This window comes from Artemia franciscana, chromosome 20, assembly GCF_032884065.1.
Source record: "Artemia franciscana chromosome 20, ASM3288406v1, whole genome shotgun sequence".
Lineage (NCBI taxonomy): Eukaryota > Metazoa > Arthropoda > Branchiopoda > Anostraca > Artemiidae > Artemia > Artemia franciscana.
In genome coordinates, this window is record NC_088882.1 from 20,554,674 (window position 1) to 20,576,737 (window position 22,064).

Genomic DNA, 22,064 nt, shown 5'->3' on the forward strand with positions numbered 1-22,064 from the left:
TTGCAAGAAGTCACGGTCACAAGTTTTTGGAGTCTTAAATAGTTGAAGTCACAATCAGTCACAGTTGCAAACATTCGTAGTCGCAAGTGGTCACGTAATCATAAGTATCCATGGTCATAGTCATAGTCACAAGTAGTCGCAGTCGCTAGTATTCGCAGTCAAAAGTAGTTATAGTCGCAAGTATTTGAAATTGCGCGCAGTCACAGGAGCAGAAAAGTCTAATTCCCAAGCAGCCTCTGCTCTATTCACAGTAGTATCAGCAATAGTGCTTCTGAAAGTTCCAAGTTCATAACTTCAGCCACTCTTAAGATATTGTAGATATGCCCCTTTGATAACTTGGTACATATTGTATCTTTTGATTTATCTTAACATATTCCTCAAAATTTCACCTCAACGCCCTTGGCCTTTTGGTACACGCCCAAGATTAAATACCCCCCCCCTTTCCCAATTATAAATCCTGCATGTAAAAAATGGACAAAGTGCGTAATTTACATTTTTCGTCCCAGAAGCTGTGGGGGGTGTGGTATACTAATCGAATATTCTGAATGAAATAGCTTTTCAAAATTTCTATCAGTATTGAGGGGGTGTCTAAAAGGACAAGGGGATTATCTGCCTTGCCATCACTCTTCTCATTCCCCTGAACATGTCCTGGATCATCCCCAGAGGCATATTTATTGAATCATTCAATCATGCTTAACCAAATGGTTATCTCAAATTCTCAATTGGATGTCTTTGGGGAAAAAAGGGCCGTGGGAATGGGGCTAGTTTCTCTCCTATCTGTCTGGTCAGTTACAAGAGCACTACAACTATTAAACTTTGGTCAAACCTGATCTTCAAGGAATATTATTTGATAAAACCATCACTAGGAAAAAAAAAAAAAACAACACATCTCCGTGATCTTTCTTTGGCAAAAAGTACAAAACATGGTGGTGGATAAGAGCTTAAAACCTCTGCAGTAGGATTCTCTTTTTCTTTGTTTATTGTTGTGGAGTGGGTAAAGGTGCCTCAAAGGGTGCATTTTATGTAAAACTCCAAAACTCTACCAAACTCTTATTGAACCTTCGGGTAAATACAAAATTTCTTTTCAGAAAGGGGGGAGGCAGGAACTAATATGTAACCGTTCTTGATTTTCTGGAACGTCTTTGGTGTACGCCATTATTACGAAAGCAAAGAGTAATATTAAACATAAAAATTTATTCCGTGATGGATGGGAAAGCCCACTTTTCATCCTCTTCATAGTCGTAAAACTTAGAAGGATGCTCGCTTGATTGGAAGTTGACAGTTCTAGTCCTTTTTTTGAAAAGTCGGAAGTGATTGGAAACCAACCAGCCAAGGGGTAAACTAGAACTGTCTTTGATATACAGTCCTTTTGTTCATATGAACGAATTTCTAATGTATTCATTTTGTATTTTGCTTGTGGTAAATCAGTTTCACATTGGGGATAATTTTCATTGGGAGGAGATATCTGGGGCCGGATTTCTCAGGGGAAATTTCTTCCAGGGAAGTTTTCTGCGAGGGGAGGATTTTCCAGGAGATTGAATTGAGTTGGGTTGTGTTGAGTTAAACAGAGCTCGACTTAATTGGGTCTGGGTTACATAAGGGTTGAAATAAACTGGAATTGAGCAGGACGGCTGTTACTTTTAACGGAGGTTCATTTGAACACTGGTGAAGTAAAATAGATTTATGCACAAGGGTTCAGTTGAACGAGGACTCAATTAAAATGGGGTTTAGTTGCACATAGATTGAGTTGAACAAGGCTTTAGCTGAAAGAGGTTATATTTAAAGCAGGTTTATATACACGAAGGTTCAGTTACAAAGGGCTTTAGTTTAAGATGGGTTCAGCTTCAACAGGATCAGATACACGAGGTTTCAGTTACATGAGCTCAGTTACACGGGGTTCAATTACGCAAGGTTTCAGTTAGATGCACACCAGTTGCCGTGCATTTCCTTTTTAAAGTTAGTAGATTTACTGATCAAAACTCTTACACTTCCTCGTGGCTAAACTCTGATGTATTTCATGAGTAGAAAGATTTTGATTTCCTTGGCTAATTTTTATATAGTCCTAGAGACAAAATCCCCTACATTCCTTAATTCAATTCTAGTCAAGTCCCGTCACCTCGCTCTATCATGAAAACCCTGTTTTTTGATATACTTGTAATGCTTAGCATGTCAAGTTGCTCTTCCCAAAAATTCCAACTTTCTTTATATAAAGGCCAATGTGTCAACAATAAATTATTTGAACAGCAAATTGTATTTCAAGTTTTTTTTTATTTTCTATGATACATCATAGCGACAGAGATGAAAAGACACAAGATATTTCTAAGGACATAAGAACTGTTCCAGCATTGGCGAGGTTTTTGCTAAAAAAAAAAAAAAAAAAATTCCTCAACGTTTGTCCGGATCTGTAAAAAAATCTCCATTTTTTCGACAGAAGTCTAAAGAGCTGTACACATTTTAGTCTTCATTAATGCATATTTTTCTTACCTAAAGGGCTCCGCGATAATGATTCGCGGTCGCTTTCAAACGACTGAGCATCAAGTTTATAAGGCGAGGGGCTTCTTAAACGAGGATTTTCTATCTCTGAAAAGCTGCTATTTGGACTAGGAGATAAACTGCTATGTCTGAAAAATTAAAAAAGTCAGTGAAAGCACAAATAAAAACTAAGGTTAAACAGTGAATATTTCAAGTACAAATCGTGGCTGCAGTCAGAAAAAAGATACTATCTATTCCATAATAAATTTCATTCGCCTATGGTAGAAAGATTTCAAAATCTCATGGTGTATATGAAGTGCAAATGCTTTGGCTAAACGTCGAATTTTGTAAAAGAAAATAATAAATTCTTCCTTACAAACATATTCGCAACAATTTTTGATCCACGTTTTCTTTTTTCTGAAAGATACTGTAGCTTATATAATAGTAAGTAGTGACGTAGTAGTAAGTAGGTATAGTAGTAAATAGTAAGTATAATAGTAGTATAGTAGTAAGTATAATAGTAAGTAGTGTAAGTAGTAAGTAGGGATAGTAAGTAGTGACAGTGCAGCGGCTATGGGTCCTCTAAAAATGGAGGATTAGAGCTCTAGTCGCTCTGTAGTAAAGTATTGGCGAATAGCTGGTGTATAATTCTACTTCGCGTGCACATCTCGTATGTGGGAAAATCATAACTTCTCAGGAGAAGGTTGCACAATTTTTTATTTAGGCTTCAAATGGTAATTTAGGATATGAAAGAGAGCAAAAATTGAAGAATTGCTGTCGTATGTTTCGAAATACTGTTTGGAAATGCTTACCTATATAAGTGATACTGTTTAGAATACTGTTTAGATGCTGATTTGTGGTAGTTTTGCGCTTGGAAGATTATTTGACTTTATTTTTCGTCATTTTTGGCTTAATGAACGCTTTACTTTTCTTTGGAAAACTTGTTTAGTGGAAAAAGTCATTTAAACTAAGAAAAGAAAAACTAACTTTTACAATAGTACACACTTTTTAATACAAACTTTTGAATATTTCGACTCGACGTCCAGAAGAATTGCTTCGAGAATCGCTTGATCAAATAGCGCTCAAGATAGCGTCCGATCAAGCCAATATTAGCACAACGGTTTCTGCTGAAATCACAAAACAAGTAGAAAAACTAAAGGACAGTATGCCAGGAATTACAACTTCTCAGATTGAAAAAATCACTCAAGCTGTCCACGACAGTTTGAAGATCGAATACGACATGAAGTTTGAACTATACCATAAGTCATTACTGCGAATTGAAAAAATGATTTCGACCTATGAAAAGTCAGTCATTTCGCTATGGTGTGAGATTGACTCTTTGAAACAGGATGCGAAGGCAACAAAGCTGGTCATACATGGCGTGAAAGAGGTTTCCGCCTCACAAACTGTGTCATCAAATCTGTTGAACATTATGAAAAAAAAACTGGAAATTAGTGACCTCAGCATAGCCGATATAAGTGATGTTCGAAAGATTGGCAACGAGACAAAGGAGAGAGGGGCATCTTTTGAGGTGAGCTTCAGAACAGTTTTGTTGGCAAAAACAGTACTGGGTGAAAGAAAAAAATTAAAAGGAACAGGTCTCTTCATTTCTGAGTCTTTGACTAAGGCTAGGCTAGACCTCCTCAATGCTACTAAAGACAAAGTTAGAAATCGGAATGTTTGGACAGTAGACGGAAAAATCATGGCCAAAATAGGGTCAACTACAAAGCGAATTACGAATGTCGATGACATAATTGCATTGCCCGATCCTTCTCAACCAGTAATGTAACAAGACAGGGAGTACTTGCATTGTGTCAGTGATTAATTAATTAGTTCATTTAGTGCGTTATACAGATGAATCGACTAGAACAGTTTGAAAAAAATCCTCTGTGCCTAGATTCTTTGATAAACACAACGCTAGGTGAAGATGACAAAGAACAGAGTGAATTATTGGTAGATATTATATCATGCAGATATGTAAGTGAGTGTTCGAAAAAGGTAAATAAGTCGGACTTAAGGGTTGGCCACTTAAATTGTCAGTCATTACAGACAGCATATGATGAAATATCTGAAGTTGCTAGTAGAAATAATCATTTTGATGTTCTAGCGCTGACAGAAACGTTCCTTACTGAGAGTATGGATAAGAAAATGCTTGATATTACAGGCTTCTCGTTAGAAGTATTAAACCGTGAAAAGCTAAGGAAAGGTGGTCTAGCGTATTATGTGCGACAAGGACTTGATTATTCGCTAATACCTGATTTTAATATTCGTGTTGAAGGAATATTTGAGTCATTCTGTCTCAAGGTAAAATTAAATCATCAGGAAATTCTAATGGTGTTGGTATATCATAGCCCGTCAGGTGATACGGAAATATTTATGGATGAACTAGAAAAGCTTTTGTCAAAGTTGAAGTGTCATCAGTACCCGGTAATAATGCTTGGGGATTTTAATATGGATCTACTATCGTTAAAAAATAACAAAAATCTCTTATTTCTTCAAAACTGTATGTCATATGGTTACCTGCCTATAGTCCGAATACCCACAAGGGTAACTCCAACGTCCGCGAATCTGATTGATAATATATTTGTATCTCACCAAAATATTGTTAGAAAGTTCGTAGAAGTGCTATTATTTGAAACATCAGATCATTTCGCTACTTTTACTGATGTAGTGACGGATAAAAGTAAGATAAAGTCAGAACCGAATTACAGGCTTAATCGGCGAGATGAATCAGAAAAAAATATTGCAGATCTGGTACTAAGCTTAAATTGTATTCAGTGGGAAATTTTTTTTCAAGCCCACGTTGATTCAGATTCAGCGTATTCGGCATTTATTGATTTAATTACTAGCAGTTATTATTACCACTGTCCTGTGTTGAAGGAGCCAAAGCGTAAGCATTTGCCCAGAAAACCATGGATGACACGGGGACTTCTCGTTTCTGTTAACAACCGCAAAACTCTTTATAAACAATATTTAAATGACCCGTCTGAAGAGAATTTTCACCAGTTTAAAGAATATAGAAATAAGTTAAACCAGCTGAAAAGAAATGCAAAGGAAATATATTTTCAAAAGAGTTTTAAAAATGCAAATGGGAACCCCAGGAAAACCTGGCAAATAATTAATTCGGTCATTGATCCAAATAAGTCAGAAAAAATACATCATATAAAAGAACTAGTAAGTGAAAAAGAATCAATAAAATCACCGGAAGAAATTTCAAGTCTTTTTGGTTCATTTTTTGTAAATGTGGGACAAAAAATAAAAGATAAACTGTCGAATGCAAAATCAAAAAGAAAACTAATGACACAGGTAACACCTCCAAAACTAAAGAAACAAGAGACAATAGCAGAAATGCAAAAATTTCCGTCTGTTACATGTGATGAAGTAAAAAAATGTATTTGTGAAATTAAAGGGACAAGGTCAACGGGCCTAGATGGGCTTTCTTTGCAACTAATACGAAAAGTACAACCAGCAATCATTGAGCCTCTTACGGTCCTTATAAACAGAAGCCTTGACGAAGGTATTTTCCCTACCAAACTAAAAGAATCCAAATTAATTCCACTTTTTAAAGAAGGAGATCCAACAGTAATTGATAACTATCGACCAATTAGCTTACTTCCAATTTTTTCGAAAATATATGAAAAGCTTGCTGCAAAAAGCCTATATGAATACTTTGAAGCTAATAAAATTCTTTCTGATAAACAATATGGATTTCGGAAAAACAGATCCACTGAACTTGCAATTACGGATCTTATAATGAATATAAAATCGGCGCAAGATGATGGTTTATATTCTCTGGCGATTTTTCTAGATTTAACAAAAGCTTTTGATTGCGTTGATTTTGACATCCTTCTTGAAACATTAGAAGGATATGGGATAAAGTCGACGGTTCTTGAATGGATTCGGTCATATTTAACAAATAGACGTTGTAAAATACTTGCTAATGGTATCTTATCAGATTCATTCGATGTAACTTGTGGGGTGCCCCGGGGATCAGTTCTAGGACCATTACTTTTTTTAATTTATGTGAATGAACTATCGGCTGATATCCCCTTTGCATATATAATAAATTTTGCGGACGACACAGTACTATTTCTAACACATAAAAACCGTGAGCAACTAATTACAAACGCTGAAGTTTGCCTCCAGGCAGCAACCGAATTCTTTGAAGAGCGGTTGCTTTCCCTTAAGGCTGGACGGACTCGCAAAGAATCTTCCTATACCTCCCATGTTAAACATTTGGAGTTTGCCTGACGTTCCTGAATTAGTGATTTTGGCGGTTTTTATGTCAATAGAAGTAAAAAAATCTGGTGAATATTTTGGCATAATCAAATCTTAAAGCCGACAATTATTTTTTTATAATTCCAAAATAATTATAAAACCTGTTTCGGGTTTGCATTCTAGATTGCTATGCTTGACATTGTTGTTGTGGGGTATCAAAAAATAGAGCAAAAAATTTTCTATTCATCAATAAGAAGCTTTTTTCTATAATATATACCTCCTGGCTGCAGTCCCTTCAAATACTTTACATATTTGTGTTCCGAAATCAAAATTTCCCCTCAAAAGGTTAGATTGAGCTGTAATCGGAGCATCTAAGAATGCAAAAATTACAGCAAGGGGCTAACCACTCGGATTGTTCAGGAGCGTATAGCTTTTTGAAGCTATAGCACTTTCCTTTCTACCAAAACAATAAAATCGCTACTTTACTATTTTACTTCCTCACAACCAATTAGCATTTTATTTACAGGTGCCAAGACATCAATTTGGTTTCAAATATGATGTTTTCTAAAGAACATAGAGCTGGATTGCGCTCAAGACTCATCTTCAAATGCGAATCATGTCATGAGGAAGCCACAATTCACACAGAAAAACCCCTTGCTCCTAGAAGGCTTAAAAAAAAAGACTCAACGAAAACCGTAGTCAAAAAACGGAAAAGGACTAATTTTGATAGTGTGAATACTATCAGAAAGAAACACAAAACAGAAACAGGAACAGTAAGTGTCAACAAAGAGGTAGTGGTTGGTGCAATAAATGGTGGAATGACTCACGCCCAGGTTCAAGAACATTTCTCTACCATTGGAATAAATACCCCGTCTCAAAAAGTCTTTACGAAATTTGAGAAATAAATTTGCGTAGAATTGGAAAAGGTTCTCTATGACTATCTTATCGAAAATGGGAAAACCGAGCGAAGGATGGCACTGGAAGCAGTGGAGAAACTTCACCCAAATGGAGCTGTAGAGACATGTGTTATAGTTGATGGAAGCTGGTGTACACGAAGTTATGGGAATAGATATCGGGCACTCTCAGGCTGTGGAGTGGTGATAGGTTTCTATTCGAAGAAACTCTTAAATCTAGGAATTAGGAACAAATATTGCTGTACTTGCGTGAAATACAGGCATCAAGTAAATAGATCTGTTCCTGAACATACATGTTTTATGAACTGGCAGGGGCCCAGTACAGGTATGGAGTCAGATATATTAGTTGACGCATTCCGAATAGCAACATCCATGCACAATCTAAGATATACTCGATTTGTTGCCGACGGCGATTCAAGTACCCATTCTGAAATTATAGCAAGGGTACCATATGGCAGAAATGTAGAAAAAATTGAGTGTGCTAATCATGCGTGCAAATGCTTGAAAAACAGACTATATAAGAAGCAGCATGAAAATGCCGAATGCAGAAGATTTCTTAGTGCCGCAATAATAAAGAAAATGTGTGATTTTGCCAGAAATGCAATTGTATGTGCCACCACAGAGAAGAAAAGCGTGAAGGATCTCATCAGTGCGCTGAAGGCAATTCCTCTACATTTTTTCCGTGGCGACCATAGATTTTGTCCTACACGCTGCTCGTTCTCCAGGAAAGTTCTACAGGTCAATCCTGAAGACACCCCTAGCAACATCTTTCTCAGCCATGTGTATTCAGCCTTTGATACGCTGACCAGAAGGGCTCACCTACTGATAGGAAACCACACGAGCAACCTGGCAGAATATTTTTATGAGCATAGTTGCAAGGCTTATAGGTGGCAAAAACATCATGGTTAGCCAAAGTGCGCGATATACCACCCGTGTTAAAGCAGCAGGAATCCGATTTACGAAAGGTCACTCAGCTCGCCTTGAAATATTTCGAAGAACTGTAGGATCTACACCAAGTAGGCAGTTGAAAAAACTTGCACAACAGCGGGCCATGACTACTGCTCGACGTAAAAAACTGTCTGCTAAAAAGCGCCTTTTCACTAATGCTTCCACAAAACTCCCTTCAAAAGAAATCAGGGAGCCAACCGGAGCAGACAAAAACTACGGCTCGAACGCAACTGCTCCGGATCTTGATTGCAGTGCGCTCGAAATTGCAAAAACAGATTTTTTGACTCGTCTCCAATGTACTGCAACAGATATCCTCTGTATCGAAAAAGCCACTAGGCTTCAGAGAAATTCTATCGATAATAGCTGGATAGAATACAGAAAAAACAGAATTACAGCTTCCGTAGCTGGTGCTGTTTGTAAAAGGCGGTTGAGGACTGTGGGCTCATTAGTTCGGCAGCTGCTGTATCCCAGAAACCGCCAAACAAAGGCAATGGAGCATGGTCAGATGTATGAGCCTGTAGCTATTGCAGCTTTTGCAAAGAAAATGGGTTGCATTGTGAACTCTGCTGGGCTTTTCATTCACAAGGAATATGGGTTTCTAGGGGCCAGTCCGGACGGGATAGCAATTTTTCCTTCGGGTGAGAAGGCTCTTTTGGAGGTGAAGTGCCCTTTGACAGCAAAAGGGCTTACATTGGAAGAGTGGATAGCGCTTAAAAAAAATACATGTCTAGAAAAGAAAGTTAATAGTGAAATAAAGCTGAAAAGAACACATGACTACTATTACCAAGTTCAAATTCAATTGGAATGTTGTGACATTGATTTTGTATACTTTGTAATATTTTTAGGGGAAGAGGAATTATATTATGAAAAGATTGGTCGTGAACGTGAATTCTGGTCTAACAAAATGCTGCCAAATCTACAAAAATTTTATTTTGAGGCACTGTTACCAGAAATTGTCGACGGAAGGTTGCCAAGAAGTATGGAGATACGAGAACCGTTTATATAAATCCAACTGTGCTAGGTATGGGTAGTTATCATGTGTATTCGGATCTTATCCGAATACAAATTCAGATATACAAATACTCAAGCAACAATCGAACTTCAGAATATTTTTTAATGAACCCGTATGGATAAGCTAAATAAAAAATAAAACAAGTTTTTTTTTTAACTGAAAGTAAGGAGCGACATTAAAACTTAAACGATCAGAAATCACTTCGTATATGAAAGGGGCTGCTCCCTCCTCAACGCCCCGCTTTTTACGCTAAAGTTTTTTACTGTTTTAAAAAGTAGAATTGAGAGAAAGAGTAAAACTTTAGCGTAAAGAGCGGGGCGTTGAGGAGGGAGCAGCCCCTTTCACATACGAATTAATTTATATTCGTTTTAAGTTTTAATGTTGCTCCTTGCTTTCAGTTAAAAACATGTCTTTTTTTTATTTAATATCTGAACGTTTTTGAACTAATGCATGTTTTGATTTTGGCTCTCCACAGATGAATAATTAAAACGAAATTTCATATTTATATGGCTTTCTCATAATTTTGATAGAATCACTTTGAGAAAAAAAGAGCAGGGGAGGAGGCTTAGTTGCCCTCCAATGTTTCGGTTACTTAAAAAGGCAACTAGAACTAGAACTTTTAATATTTTACGAACGTTTTTGCTAGTAAAAGATCTACGTAACTTACGAGTTAGCTTACGTAACGAACTTCTGTATTCTGTTAGTGTTAAATTTTAATGCTGCTCCTTACTTTCAGTTGAAAAAACTGTTTCATATTTATTTTTGTATTGTTCTATTTTGAAATAAGGCTAGAAAATCCTGCGCTCCCTTCATGGAAATTTTCTTCCCCATGACAAATTCCTCCATGGAAAGTTCCCCCAGCATAACCCCCTGTTCTCAACCCCCCCCCCCCAACCAAAAATCCTCCTGAAAACGTCTGTACATTTCCCAATAACCATTACTATATAAACACTGATCAAAGTTTGTAACTTGTAGCCCCTTCCACGGGGATTCTGGTGGAATAAGTCGTCCCCAAAGACACAGTTATAAGGTTTTTCGACTATGCTGAATAAAATGGCTATCTCACAATTTTAATCGGGTGACTGTGGGAAAATAATTAGCTTGGGAGGAGGCCTAGGTGCCCTCCAATTTTTTAGATCACTTAAAAAGGGTACTATATACTTCATTTTTTACATATAATTCACTTGTATATAACTTCATTTCCGTTGGAATGAGCCCGCTCGCAACATTCTATGACAACTGGTTCGATATAATCACCCCTGGAAAAAAAATCCATATTTTTGCTGATAGAAGCTTAACACTTCCACGGTAGGGTTCCCTGATAGGCTGATTCGGATGGGTGTAATTTTGGTTTTATTACTTTTATCGGGTGTTTCCCTCTATTTTCTAAAATAAGGCAATTTTTCTTAGACTCGTAATTTTAGATAGGTATCTCATATATTTAAAGTCAGCATTAAAATGCGATTTTGTTCATGTAGCTATTGGTATCAAAAATCCGTTTTTTAGAGTTTTGGCCGGGTCGCGGCCGTTACCACGAACTTTTTGATAAAATGAAATAAATTTGTCACTTCGCTGCGAGCAATTATTTAAATTATATTTTTCGAAATAGGTCTGCATGAAGTAAAAACCCGAAAATATGTACTTTTTATTTGTAATTTCCACAATTTTATACCGCGTCTCCTGGCAAATAATGATGACCAGACCACAGGCACACACGCAGGCGAGGGATTCACCCACCTTAAATTTGTATAATGCTTAATTTGTCAGCGAAATGTTTAATTTTCCTGTGTTTTCCTGGTATTTCTTTCGTAAGAGCTGAACCCCCCTCCTCCAAAAAAAAAAATCTCGAATAATTATTTCTCTAATTTTCTCCTTGAATAATAGTTCTTTTCCAAATAAATATTCCTATTTACTTGTCGAATTACGAAGAATGAATATACATTAGTCGTAATTTTCAGTGAGAAACCCCTTGAGTTTAATGACGGCAGTGAAATCTGATAACCTTGAGTATTTGTGTGATATGCCGCGATTGAAAAAGAACTAACAGGCAGTACAGTATAATTTTTGGAGGAGCGTCCGGCCTTAATTCAAAAAAGACGAAGTATATCATTTTTAAACATGGAAATGACCCAGTTTACGATAGCAAGATAAATACGGCACACCACGAAAAAATTGAAAGAGTTGACCACCTTAAATATTTAGGTATAATAGTTGATGAAGAGCTGAATTGGGCAATCCACATTAAATTTCTTTGTATGAAGCTGTCCTTAGACTGAAATTTATTTTTCCCCATAAAATATTACTGATCCTATATTTTAGTCTATTCCACTCATATCTTTTATATGGAATAAGCATTTGGGCTTCAAATTATAAGTCAGAATGTAAGCAAGTTCAAATTCTTCAGAATAAAGCTATACGTGCAATTTGCAAGCTTGAGCCTCGTCAGAGTGTGAAGGCGTTTTTAATAAGACTTAAGATATTAAATGTGGCTCGACTTCGAGAAAAAAAGATTGCCGAAACTTTATATAAAGTAAGCACAAATACCGCACCTGAGTCGTTTATGTCAGTTTTTCGAAGGAATGATGAAATTCACCAACATGATACTCGGCATGCATCGCAACTAGTTACAGAAACGAGCCGTCTCACGTCGTCTGATTTTTCAATTAGATTTACCGGACCGAAAATATGGAATTATTTGCCAAATACTTTGAGAAATGCTAATAACCTACCAGAGTTCAAAAGTAAGATTAAAAGCTTCTTAATGGAAAACATTGAATTAGATCCTAATTTCTTTTACCGATAGTTCTCTATGTTTTGTTTTATTAATTTACATTTCTTTTCTTTTCTTTTCCCTTCTTCTTCTTTTCTCTTCTTACCTTATAATTCTATTCTTGATGATTGAATGAATACTATCACCCGTTACGGGCAGTGCTCTCTTAGGGTGTAGTTAGTTTATAGTGTGTGATTTGTTTTTTTTTTTTTGTTAATGAACGAATTGAATTGAAGAAGACTTTTTCCACGAAAAGAAAAAAAAACAAAAGTAAAAAAAAATAAAAGACAAAACGGAAAAACAAGATACATAGGTGAAAACTGAAACAAATCCACATATTAATAATATCAATTATGTCAACTATTAATGATTTAAATAGTCTGAAAAACCAGCAAAAAGGACAGTTATGCAGTAGAGACATAGTTCCTTTTTGTTTGTAAATGAAATTTAACCAAAAAGAGTCTATTTGTTTAAAAGATTTGGTTATTTGATCTATCTTTGGTTATAATTGGGCACAGGTACAAAAAAAAAATTGAACTTTTTTCGTAAGGTAATGTAAGGTAGACGGAATGATCAGAAAAGAATATCTCTTTTTGAAAGACTGCTATAAGATCTAATAATTACCTTCCAATAATTTTAAGGGAATATCTAGAGTTGGGTGCACTTTGGAGAGGTTCGGCCTGATCGCTATATAAGCATCGATCACAAAAAGTATATTTTTTAAAGGCTACATTAGGATCGAATAATTACCTTCCAATAATATTGAGGGAATATCTTGAATTATGTGCACTTTGGAGAGGGCTTTTTGGCTTAATTTTAACTTGATCTTCGTCAGAACTATTTGATCCATCATCTTGTTCAGAGCTTGTTTGACCTAAAGCAGAAAATTGCACTAAAATATAATAGAAGCTTTTCTTTATTCTCTATGTATTTGAAAATACAGATCATCAATTTTAGAAAGACATGTTAATTGGGTTACTGAAAAAGATCAAGATGATGCTAAAATTATTAAGAGGGTTTCTGTTAAAAGGGCTTGGTTTTGGGCTCCGTTTTAATATTCATCTTTCAATTTATCCATCAATCAGACCTTTCTCTGTGCACATTTAACATCTTACTCTTGTCTTAATTTTATTACACACAATACTTAATTCTTTATTCTTCAGTTTTTGCAAATATTTTCTGCAATTCCCGTTCTGGACTCGCAACCAGTACATTTCGAGTAGATATGGCGTTTTCGATATTTCCTTAAAATGGACCAGATTGTGAATAGGTTCCACAAGAGTTGAGAAAGTATTGTCGAATTTCCACATAATTGTTTAACTTAATTGTGTTGTGTAGGTAGCTTAGATGTTGTCTGTTTTTTGTGAGTTTTTTCTTGTATATTGTTTCCATTTTTATTTTTCTGCATTTTGTACCACTGTAAGTGCATTTGTGGGTAAACAGGGTTTAAGTAGATTATTAATACAAATTATTTTAACTCAAATACCCTGCGTGTGTAAATAAAGAAATATTCCAGGTCAGCTTATGGAAATTCTGATAATAAGTGAAAGCGTCTATTTAATGTATTACAGTTAGTCATTAAAGATTTGCCATGAGAGTTATAAAATCCTACATATCTGATTGATCCCTAAGTTCACGCAGGCCACCTTTGTTACACAGAAGAAATTCAGCCAATCTCTAAGCCCTCTAAAATGAAATTGATGTAGCTAGCTCTGGTCTCAACGATATCACCCTTCAAATCACCTCATCGAAAACTGAACTTCTCGTTTACATTGTGTCTGTACAACTCTCCGTCACTATCAATTAAGGCCTAGAAGTCATTTCCATATTTTCTTCTCTGAAATTATTTTGTGACTATCAATTTTGGACTAGAAACTATTTCCAAATTTATCTTTAACAAATCTGTGACTATCAACTTTGCTCTAGAAACTACTTCTGCATCGTCTTTTCTGGGATAATTAAGGTTCCCAATTGGCTCAAATTCTAAGGCTACAAAGACGCTTGTTATCTCAAAGTTGAAATAATTGAGACAGTACAAGCTGCTTCCACGAGATAAAGAGCAGCTTCACAAGACAATCCTTGTTAAAATATTTACAAGAACACTTTTTCGTCCCACATACATCCATTTTGGTCCTACTATGGAATTTCTTCACGCTGTATGACCTGAAGAAAATTTGATTTATATTCTTCGATTTTCGCAAATTCCTTCTATAATTGCTGCTTTGGACTCATGACCGGTACATCTCCAATATGTGGTGTATTTTTATATTTATTTGAAAATGAACAGCTTGTGGATAGATACCGCAAACGTCGCAAAAATATTGTAGACTTTCCTCTTTGCTGTGTAGTTTAAGTGGGTTATCTTTGTTGTTGCAAGTTTTTTTTGTTAGTGCCTTTATTTTTTTCTTCTCTAAGTGCTTTCGCATTTCATACAAAGGGTGGTGGAAATTATCTTGTCCAAGACACAGAAAAATAAAAAGCAATGAGAAACATTTTTTCAATTGTTTTCAAAGTAGATCAAAAGTAGGAAACGTTTTTTTTCTCGAGAATATATGAAAATAAGTGAACAAGGGTGCAAAACGGATTGGGCTTTATGTAACATAGATATCAAAATGATCCGAGCTATAAACACATAATGGAAAAAGTCAATGAGTTAAGGAAATCGAGTTAAAAATTAAATATTCAACTACTGTATTTGTCATTGATTATTCTAAATAAAATATGTATATTTTAAGAATTTATAGGAATTATTATTATTAGAAACATTATAAGAGTTTATGATTTGTAGTTAACATAATTCGCGGAAATTCATCTTATTACTAATGCAATCTTTCAGCTACAATGTTGCACAGAATTTTGAACTTCTCATCAGAAAGTAAACTTACTTTATTTTTGCTTGTTTACTTTCGAATGAATGACACTTAAAATAGAATATGTATTTCAAAAGTAATTGTCTTAACTAAGAGCCGGCTCTAAAGAATACAAAACCATGTTGACCGCGACGCTATCAAGTCTTCTATAATAGTGTTTGTTTTATGCTTTTGAGTGTGCGAAATCATGCGTTTATGTTGTTTTATTAGTTATATTTAATAAAATATAACTTCAGTAAAGCATGAAAAGCTTCAAGAAATATTGTGTTGTTGCAATGTTATCAGAAGCTCTATATTATAAACTTTGGAAGTAAACCAAAAATGGCTCACATAAATTCATTTGATAAGCAAGCAAATAAGTCGTACGTTGGAAAATATGAGGTAAAAACCAGTTAGAAAAAAAAAACACACAGTGGTTCCCACTGTGTGTTCCCACATTCCCGCATGTGGGGCATAATATTAAGGCTAACCTGCTTATAATAACATTAATAGTAGGCTTATAATTGATATGACTGAATTTTTTTATATTTCTAACATGGAAAATCAGAATTGGACTTTCCCCTCTCCCATATGGGCATATGGCAACATAATCCTGATCATAATTCTAGTAATTAGTGCACTATTGTCATCCCCTTCGTAGGTGAAATGAGAAATAACCGAGCATCAAGTTTCCGTTATGGATTAATTTATTACTCAAAACCATTTCTCTCCACTTAATTTCCTTGGAGGATGTTTCTTACCTTCTTTTTTAATTACAGTCTAGTGTGACTCTTAATAGGAAAATAACCGGCCGAAAAACTATTCCTTATCCTCTCTTCCTTGGTCTTTGACAATATTCCTGACGAGTGTTTAGTTCCTACTAGAATTAATTTAAAAAATAGTCAAAAGGGAAAAATCCACTACTAAAGAGCCTAATTAGAACTTAAGGCGAGCGGAAGTAAATTCCTATAATAATTCAAATTTAGAAAGATAATAAATTACTAGTAAATAATAAATGGAGCCCAAAACGAACAAATATTATAATGAACACTAACATCAAGATAGTGGGTATTGACATTGATGAACAAATCTTGATTTTGGTTGCGTAGGTTAAATGCAGCAGTTTTACAAACTCATTCCATGATTTTCCGGATTATATCACAATATTTTATTAGGTTATATAAAGAAGATGAAAATACTGACATGAAATATACTGAAATATTTATGTCGGTCGGTAAATGTAGTGGTTTTACCGACTCCTATTGTAAGTTTACGGACGTCGCAACAGTTTTCCATTTAGTTAAAACAAGAACATGAAATTTCAATCTCGGTTTTGCTGACTCATACCGAGGCTTCACGAATCCTAACATTTTGGATTTGGGTAAGTAAAGAACAAGAAAATACTGACACGAGATTTACTGAATTTTCGACCAGGTAAACGTAGCGATTTTTCCGGCTCATACCGTTATCTTACTAATGGTGCAAAAAATTTCCTTCGGTTATGTCAGTATCAAAATGCTGACATAACATCTTCCAAAATTCCGATCTCGATCGGTAAATGCAACGGTTTTATTGACAGGAAATAATGGATTAAAAACTCACTCGGTAGCAACTAGTACCAGTAACTTGCAAAATCACAGTCACTTGTTACAACAGGTCAGGTGGTTATAGTATTGTGAGCAATGAAAGGTAAACACAGCGACACCCTCCTAAGGGACCCACATGTCAACTTCAAGCTCGGAAAATTGCGTCAGTCGGACGGTTGATCTCAACTCTCAATCTCAATGCAAAAGAATAGATTGATGCAGTTTCTAAACTTCATTACGTGTGGGCTCACTTAAAAATGTTGTATCATATTGTGCCTCCCTTCCATTTTGTAAATTAATACAGAGATATATTTTCAGTGCTGCATAATCTATTAAGACAAACTCTTACAAATAAAGAAAACGAATAACAATTACATTCTTATCTTTCAATGATATTATATTTAATGCAAAGTTTGCCAATACTCTGTATCAATGATGACATGTCAGCACGAAGCTTCTTTTCTATAGCCAAACGAACAGGATACTTCGGTCTAATTTTAGCTAATGCGGATAATCCTGTCTTGTATAAATAAGATTTTGCGAGTACCATCAACAGTTTTAAAGCTTTATTTAACAAAATATTATATCTATGTATATAAAAATAAGTTGTCTGTGTGTCTGTGTGTCGAGTGACGTCGTGTTTGTGTGTCGACTGACGTCATGTTTATCGACTGACGAAATTACAGACCGGGACATCGGGACACAAATGACGACCGGGACACCGGGAGATAGGGAATAAAAATGACGACCAGGACACTCAAAGAGAAAGTGACCGGGACACAAAGAATGTTCGATTAGCAATCACCATCAACAAAGCACCGGGACACAAATGACAACCGGGACACAGGGAATATAAATGACAGCCAGGACACTCAAAGAGAAATTACAGACCGGGACACCGGAACACAAATGACGACCGGGACACAGGGAAACAACAACAATGGGGACGCTGGGGGCACAGGGGGATAGGACAATTATGTGTTGCATGTTCAAGAGTCGGTAAACCTGACAATCTATTTATATGCACAGACACTGGGACAGCCAAGAATGTTGTATATTCAAAAGTTTTACGAAGTTAACAATATATATATATATATATCTATCTATATTCAAAGGTGAGACACAGGGACACAACTACAGAGGCGCGGAACTAATATGGCGCGTAACGACTTACGCGCGCGGGGGGGGGGGCTTGGGGGGCCCGAAGCGCCACCCCAACAGCTAGTTCACTCTTAACATTTAGCCAAAATTGAATTAGAGATGCTTTCTGAAAATTGTATTTTAAAGAATTATCACAAGCTAGTTGAATCAAGTTTTCTTTCTCATGACTTGTTAATCCAAATTCGTCATCTTCTTCGTTGATAAATTGATTCTGTATGCATATTAGATAAAAACAAACAAGTTTTTTTAACTGCAAGTAAGGAGCGACATCAAACAGTTCGTGGTAACGAACTGTAGTAAGGAGCAACGAGCCAAACTCTAAGGAGCAATAGTAACCAAAACTCTAAAAAACGGAACGTTAATACCAATGGTTACATCAAAAGAATTGCATTTAAATGCAGATTTCAAATATATAAGTTTCATCAAGTTTAGTCTTACCCATAAAGATTACGAGCCTGAGAGAATTTGCCTTATTTTAGAAAACAGACGGAAATACCCTCTAAAAGTCATAGAATCTTAACGAAAATAAAACCATCAGATTCAGCGTATCAGAGAACCCTACTGTAGAAGTTTCAAGCTGCTATCTACAAAAATGTGAAATTCTGTATTTTTGCCAGAAGCCAGATCACGGATGTGTGTTTATTTGTTTTTTTTCCAGGGGTGATCGTATCGAACCAGTGGTCCTAGAATGATGCGAGAGGGCTCATTCTAACGGAAATGAAAAGTTCTAGTGCCCTTTTTAAGTGACCAAAAAAATTGGAGGCCACCTAGGCCCCCTCCCACGCTAATTATTTTCCCAAAGTCACCAAAGTTTCCCAAAATTCTGAGATGGCCATTTTATTCAGCATAGTCGAAAAACATTATAACTATGTATTTGGGGACGACTTACTCCCCCACAGTCCCGTAGGAGGGGCTAAAAATTAAAAACTTTGACCAGTGCTTACGCATAGTAATGGTTATTGGGAAGTGTATAGACGTTTCAGGGAGATTTTTTGGTTGGGGGAAGGGGTTGAGAAGAGGGGGATATGTTGGGGGAACTTTCCATGGAGGAATTTGTCATGGGGAAAGAAAATTTCCATGAACGAAGCGCAGGATTTTCTAGCATTATTTAAAAAAACAATGAAAAAATAAATATGCAAATTTTTTTCGACCGAAAGTAAGGAGCAGCATTAAAACTAAAAAAAACAGAAATTATTACGCATATGAGGGTTACTACAAGATTGCTGCATTGGAAAATGGATTGTTTGGTATTTTATCGAGAAAAAACTCATAGAATTTGAACGATATATTACTCCTCTTCCCCCCTATTAAATGCTGTGAATTGATGCCACTCTTCTGCAAGGGGCACTCACAGCCTGTGGGCTGTTTAAGATGAATAAGACCCCGGGTCCAGCCTTCAAAACAAAGGTGTCAACTTAAATATTTTGGAGCGTAAATTTTCCTTTCAGAATTTGCCAGTGGATCAGAATCAAACAGTTCGTGGTAACGAACTGTAGTAAGGAGTGACCCGGCTCAATAGTAACCAAAACTCATAAAAAAAATGGAATTTTGATGCCAATAGTTACATCAAAGGATCGCATTTTAATGCTGATTTTAGATATATAAGTTTCATCAAGATTAGTCTTACCCGTCAAAAGTTAGGAGCCTGAGAAAATTTGCCTCATTTTAGAAAATAGGGGGGAATACTCCCTAAAAGTCATACGATCTTAACGAAAATCACACCATCAGATACAGGGTATCAGAGAACATTATTGTAGAAGTTTCAAGCCACTGTCTAGAAAAACGTGGAATTTCGCATTTTTTGCCAGAAGACAAATCACGGACGCGTGTTTATTTGTTTGTTAGTTTGTTTTTTTTTCCCAGGGGTGATCGTATCGACTCAGTGGTCCTAGAATGTCGCAAAAGGGCTCATTCTAACAAAAATTAAAAGTTCTAGTGTCTTTTTAAGTGACCAAAAAATTGGAGTGCACTTAGGCCCCCTCCCACGCTCATTTTTTCCCCAAAGTCACCAGATCAAAATTCTGAGATAGCTATTTTATTCATCATAGTCGAAAAACCTAATAACTATGTCTTTGGGGACGACTTACTACCCCACAGTCCCCGTGGGAGGGGCTGCAAGTTATAAACTTTGACCAGTGTTTATATATAGTAATGGTTACTGGGAAATGTACAGACGTTTTCAGGGGGATTTTTTTGGTTCGGGGGGAGATTTGGGGGGGGGGGGTACGTGGGAGGATGTTTCCATGGAGGAACTTCTCATGGGGGAAGAGACTTTCAACGGAGATTTAGGATTTTCTAGCATTATTTAAAAAACAATGAAAAAATAAATATGAAAAGTTTTTTCTACTGAAAGTGAGGAGCAGCATTAAAACTTAAAACGAACAGAAATTATTACGCATATGAGGGGTTTACCTCCTCGTAATACGTCGCTCTTTACGCTAAAGTGTTTTTAGTAATTTCAACTATTTATTCTACGGCCTTGGTGATTCAGGGGTCATTCTTAAGGAATTTGGACAAAATTTAAGCTTTAGTGTCAAGAGCGAGGTACTGATGAGGGGTTGAACCCCCTCATATACGTAATAAAAACATACAAATACAGAAGTTCGTTACGTAAGCTAACTTGCAAGTTACGTATATCTTTTTCTAATAAAAACGTTCGTAAAAAATTAAAAGTTCTAGTTGCCATTTCAAGTAACCAAAACATTGGAGGGCAACTAGGCCTCCTCCCCCGATCCTTTTCTCTCAAAATCATTTGATCAAAACTATGAGAAAGCCATTTGGCCAAAAATAAAAAAAAAATGCAAATTTCGTTTTAATTATTCATCTGCAGAGAGCCAAAATCAAAACATGCATTACTTGAAAAACGTTTAGAAATTAAACAAAAAAAAACAAGTTTTTAAACTGAAAGTAAGGAGCGACATTAAAGCTTAAAAGAACAGAAATTATTCGTATATGAAAGGGGCTGTCCCCTCCTCAACGCCCCGCTCTTTACGCGAAAGGTTTTTACTGTTTTAAAAGTTTCAAACTTTCAAACTTTAGCGTAAAGAGGGGGGCGTTGAAGAGGGAGCAGCCCCTTTCACATACGAAGTAATTTCTATTCGTTTTAAGTTTTAATATCGCTCCTTAATTTAAAATTTAAAACGAACAGAAATTATTTCGTATATGAAAGGGGCTCTCCATTCCGCAACGCCCCGCTCTTTACGCCAAAGTTTGACTATTTGTCACAGCTCTACTTTTTAAAACAATAAAAAACTTTAGCGCAAAGAGCAAGGCGTTGAGGAGGGGAGAACCCCTTTCATATACATAATAACTTATGTTAATTTAAGTTTTAACGTGGCTCCTTACTTACAGTTAAAAAAAACTTGTTTTTTTATTTAATTCCTGAACGTTTTTGAATTAATGCGTGTTTTGATTTTGGCTTACCGCAGATAAAAAATTAAAACGAAATTTGCATATGATTTTTATTTTTTATTTGCTAAATCGCTTTCTCATTGTTTTGATCAGACGATTGATAAGAAAAAGGGGTGGGGGAGGAGACCTAGTTGCCCTCCAATTTTTTGGCTACTTAAAAATGCAACTAGATTTTTTTTTGTTTTTGTATGAACGCTTTTGTTAGTAATGAATATACATACCTTACGAATTAACTTATTTAACGAACTTCTATATCTGTGTATTTTTTTACGTATATGAGGGGATTTGCCTCATCGTCAATACCTCGCTCTTTACAGGAAAGCTTGAGTTTTATCCCAAATCCATAAGAATGATCCCTGAATCACAAAGGCCATAGAATAAAGGGTTGAAATTACAAAGAAAAACTTTAGCATAAACAGCAAGGTATTATTGAGGAGACGAACCCCCTTATATACTTAATGTTTGATGTTCGTTTTAAATTTTCATAACACTCATTACTTCCAGGTGAAAAATCAAAATTGTTTATTTTCTATAATCTTAGAAAATCCTGCGCCCCCTTCATGGAAATTCTCTTCCTTCATGATAAATTCCTCCATGGAAAGATCCTCCCACGTCATCTCCTCCCCCGACCCACCCCCACTCCAGCGCGAAAAAGCCCCCCTCTGTACACTTCATAATAACCATTACTGTATGTAAAGGATGGTCAAAGTTTGTAACTTGCAG

General features: G+C 35.9%; 1 protein-coding gene across 2 annotated transcripts in view; it reads right to left on the minus strand.

Moving 5' to 3' along the window:
- Window positions 1-22,064, minus strand: part of LOC136039878 (double C2-like domain-containing protein beta) — a 124,261-nt gene that overhangs the window by 86,865 nt on the left and 15,332 nt on the right. The window contains exons 3-4 of one of the 2 annotated variants that reach the window (XM_065723836.1): window positions 13,085-13,208; window positions 2,485-2,621 (exon numbers count right to left, since the gene is read on the minus strand). In XM_065723836.1, the coding sequence (XP_065579908.1) occupies window positions 2,485-2,621; window positions 13,085-13,208 (261 nt within the window). The remainder of the gene's footprint in view (window positions 1-2,484; window positions 2,622-13,084; window positions 13,209-22,064) is intronic. The other variant, XM_065723837.1, reaches the window with a different exon arrangement.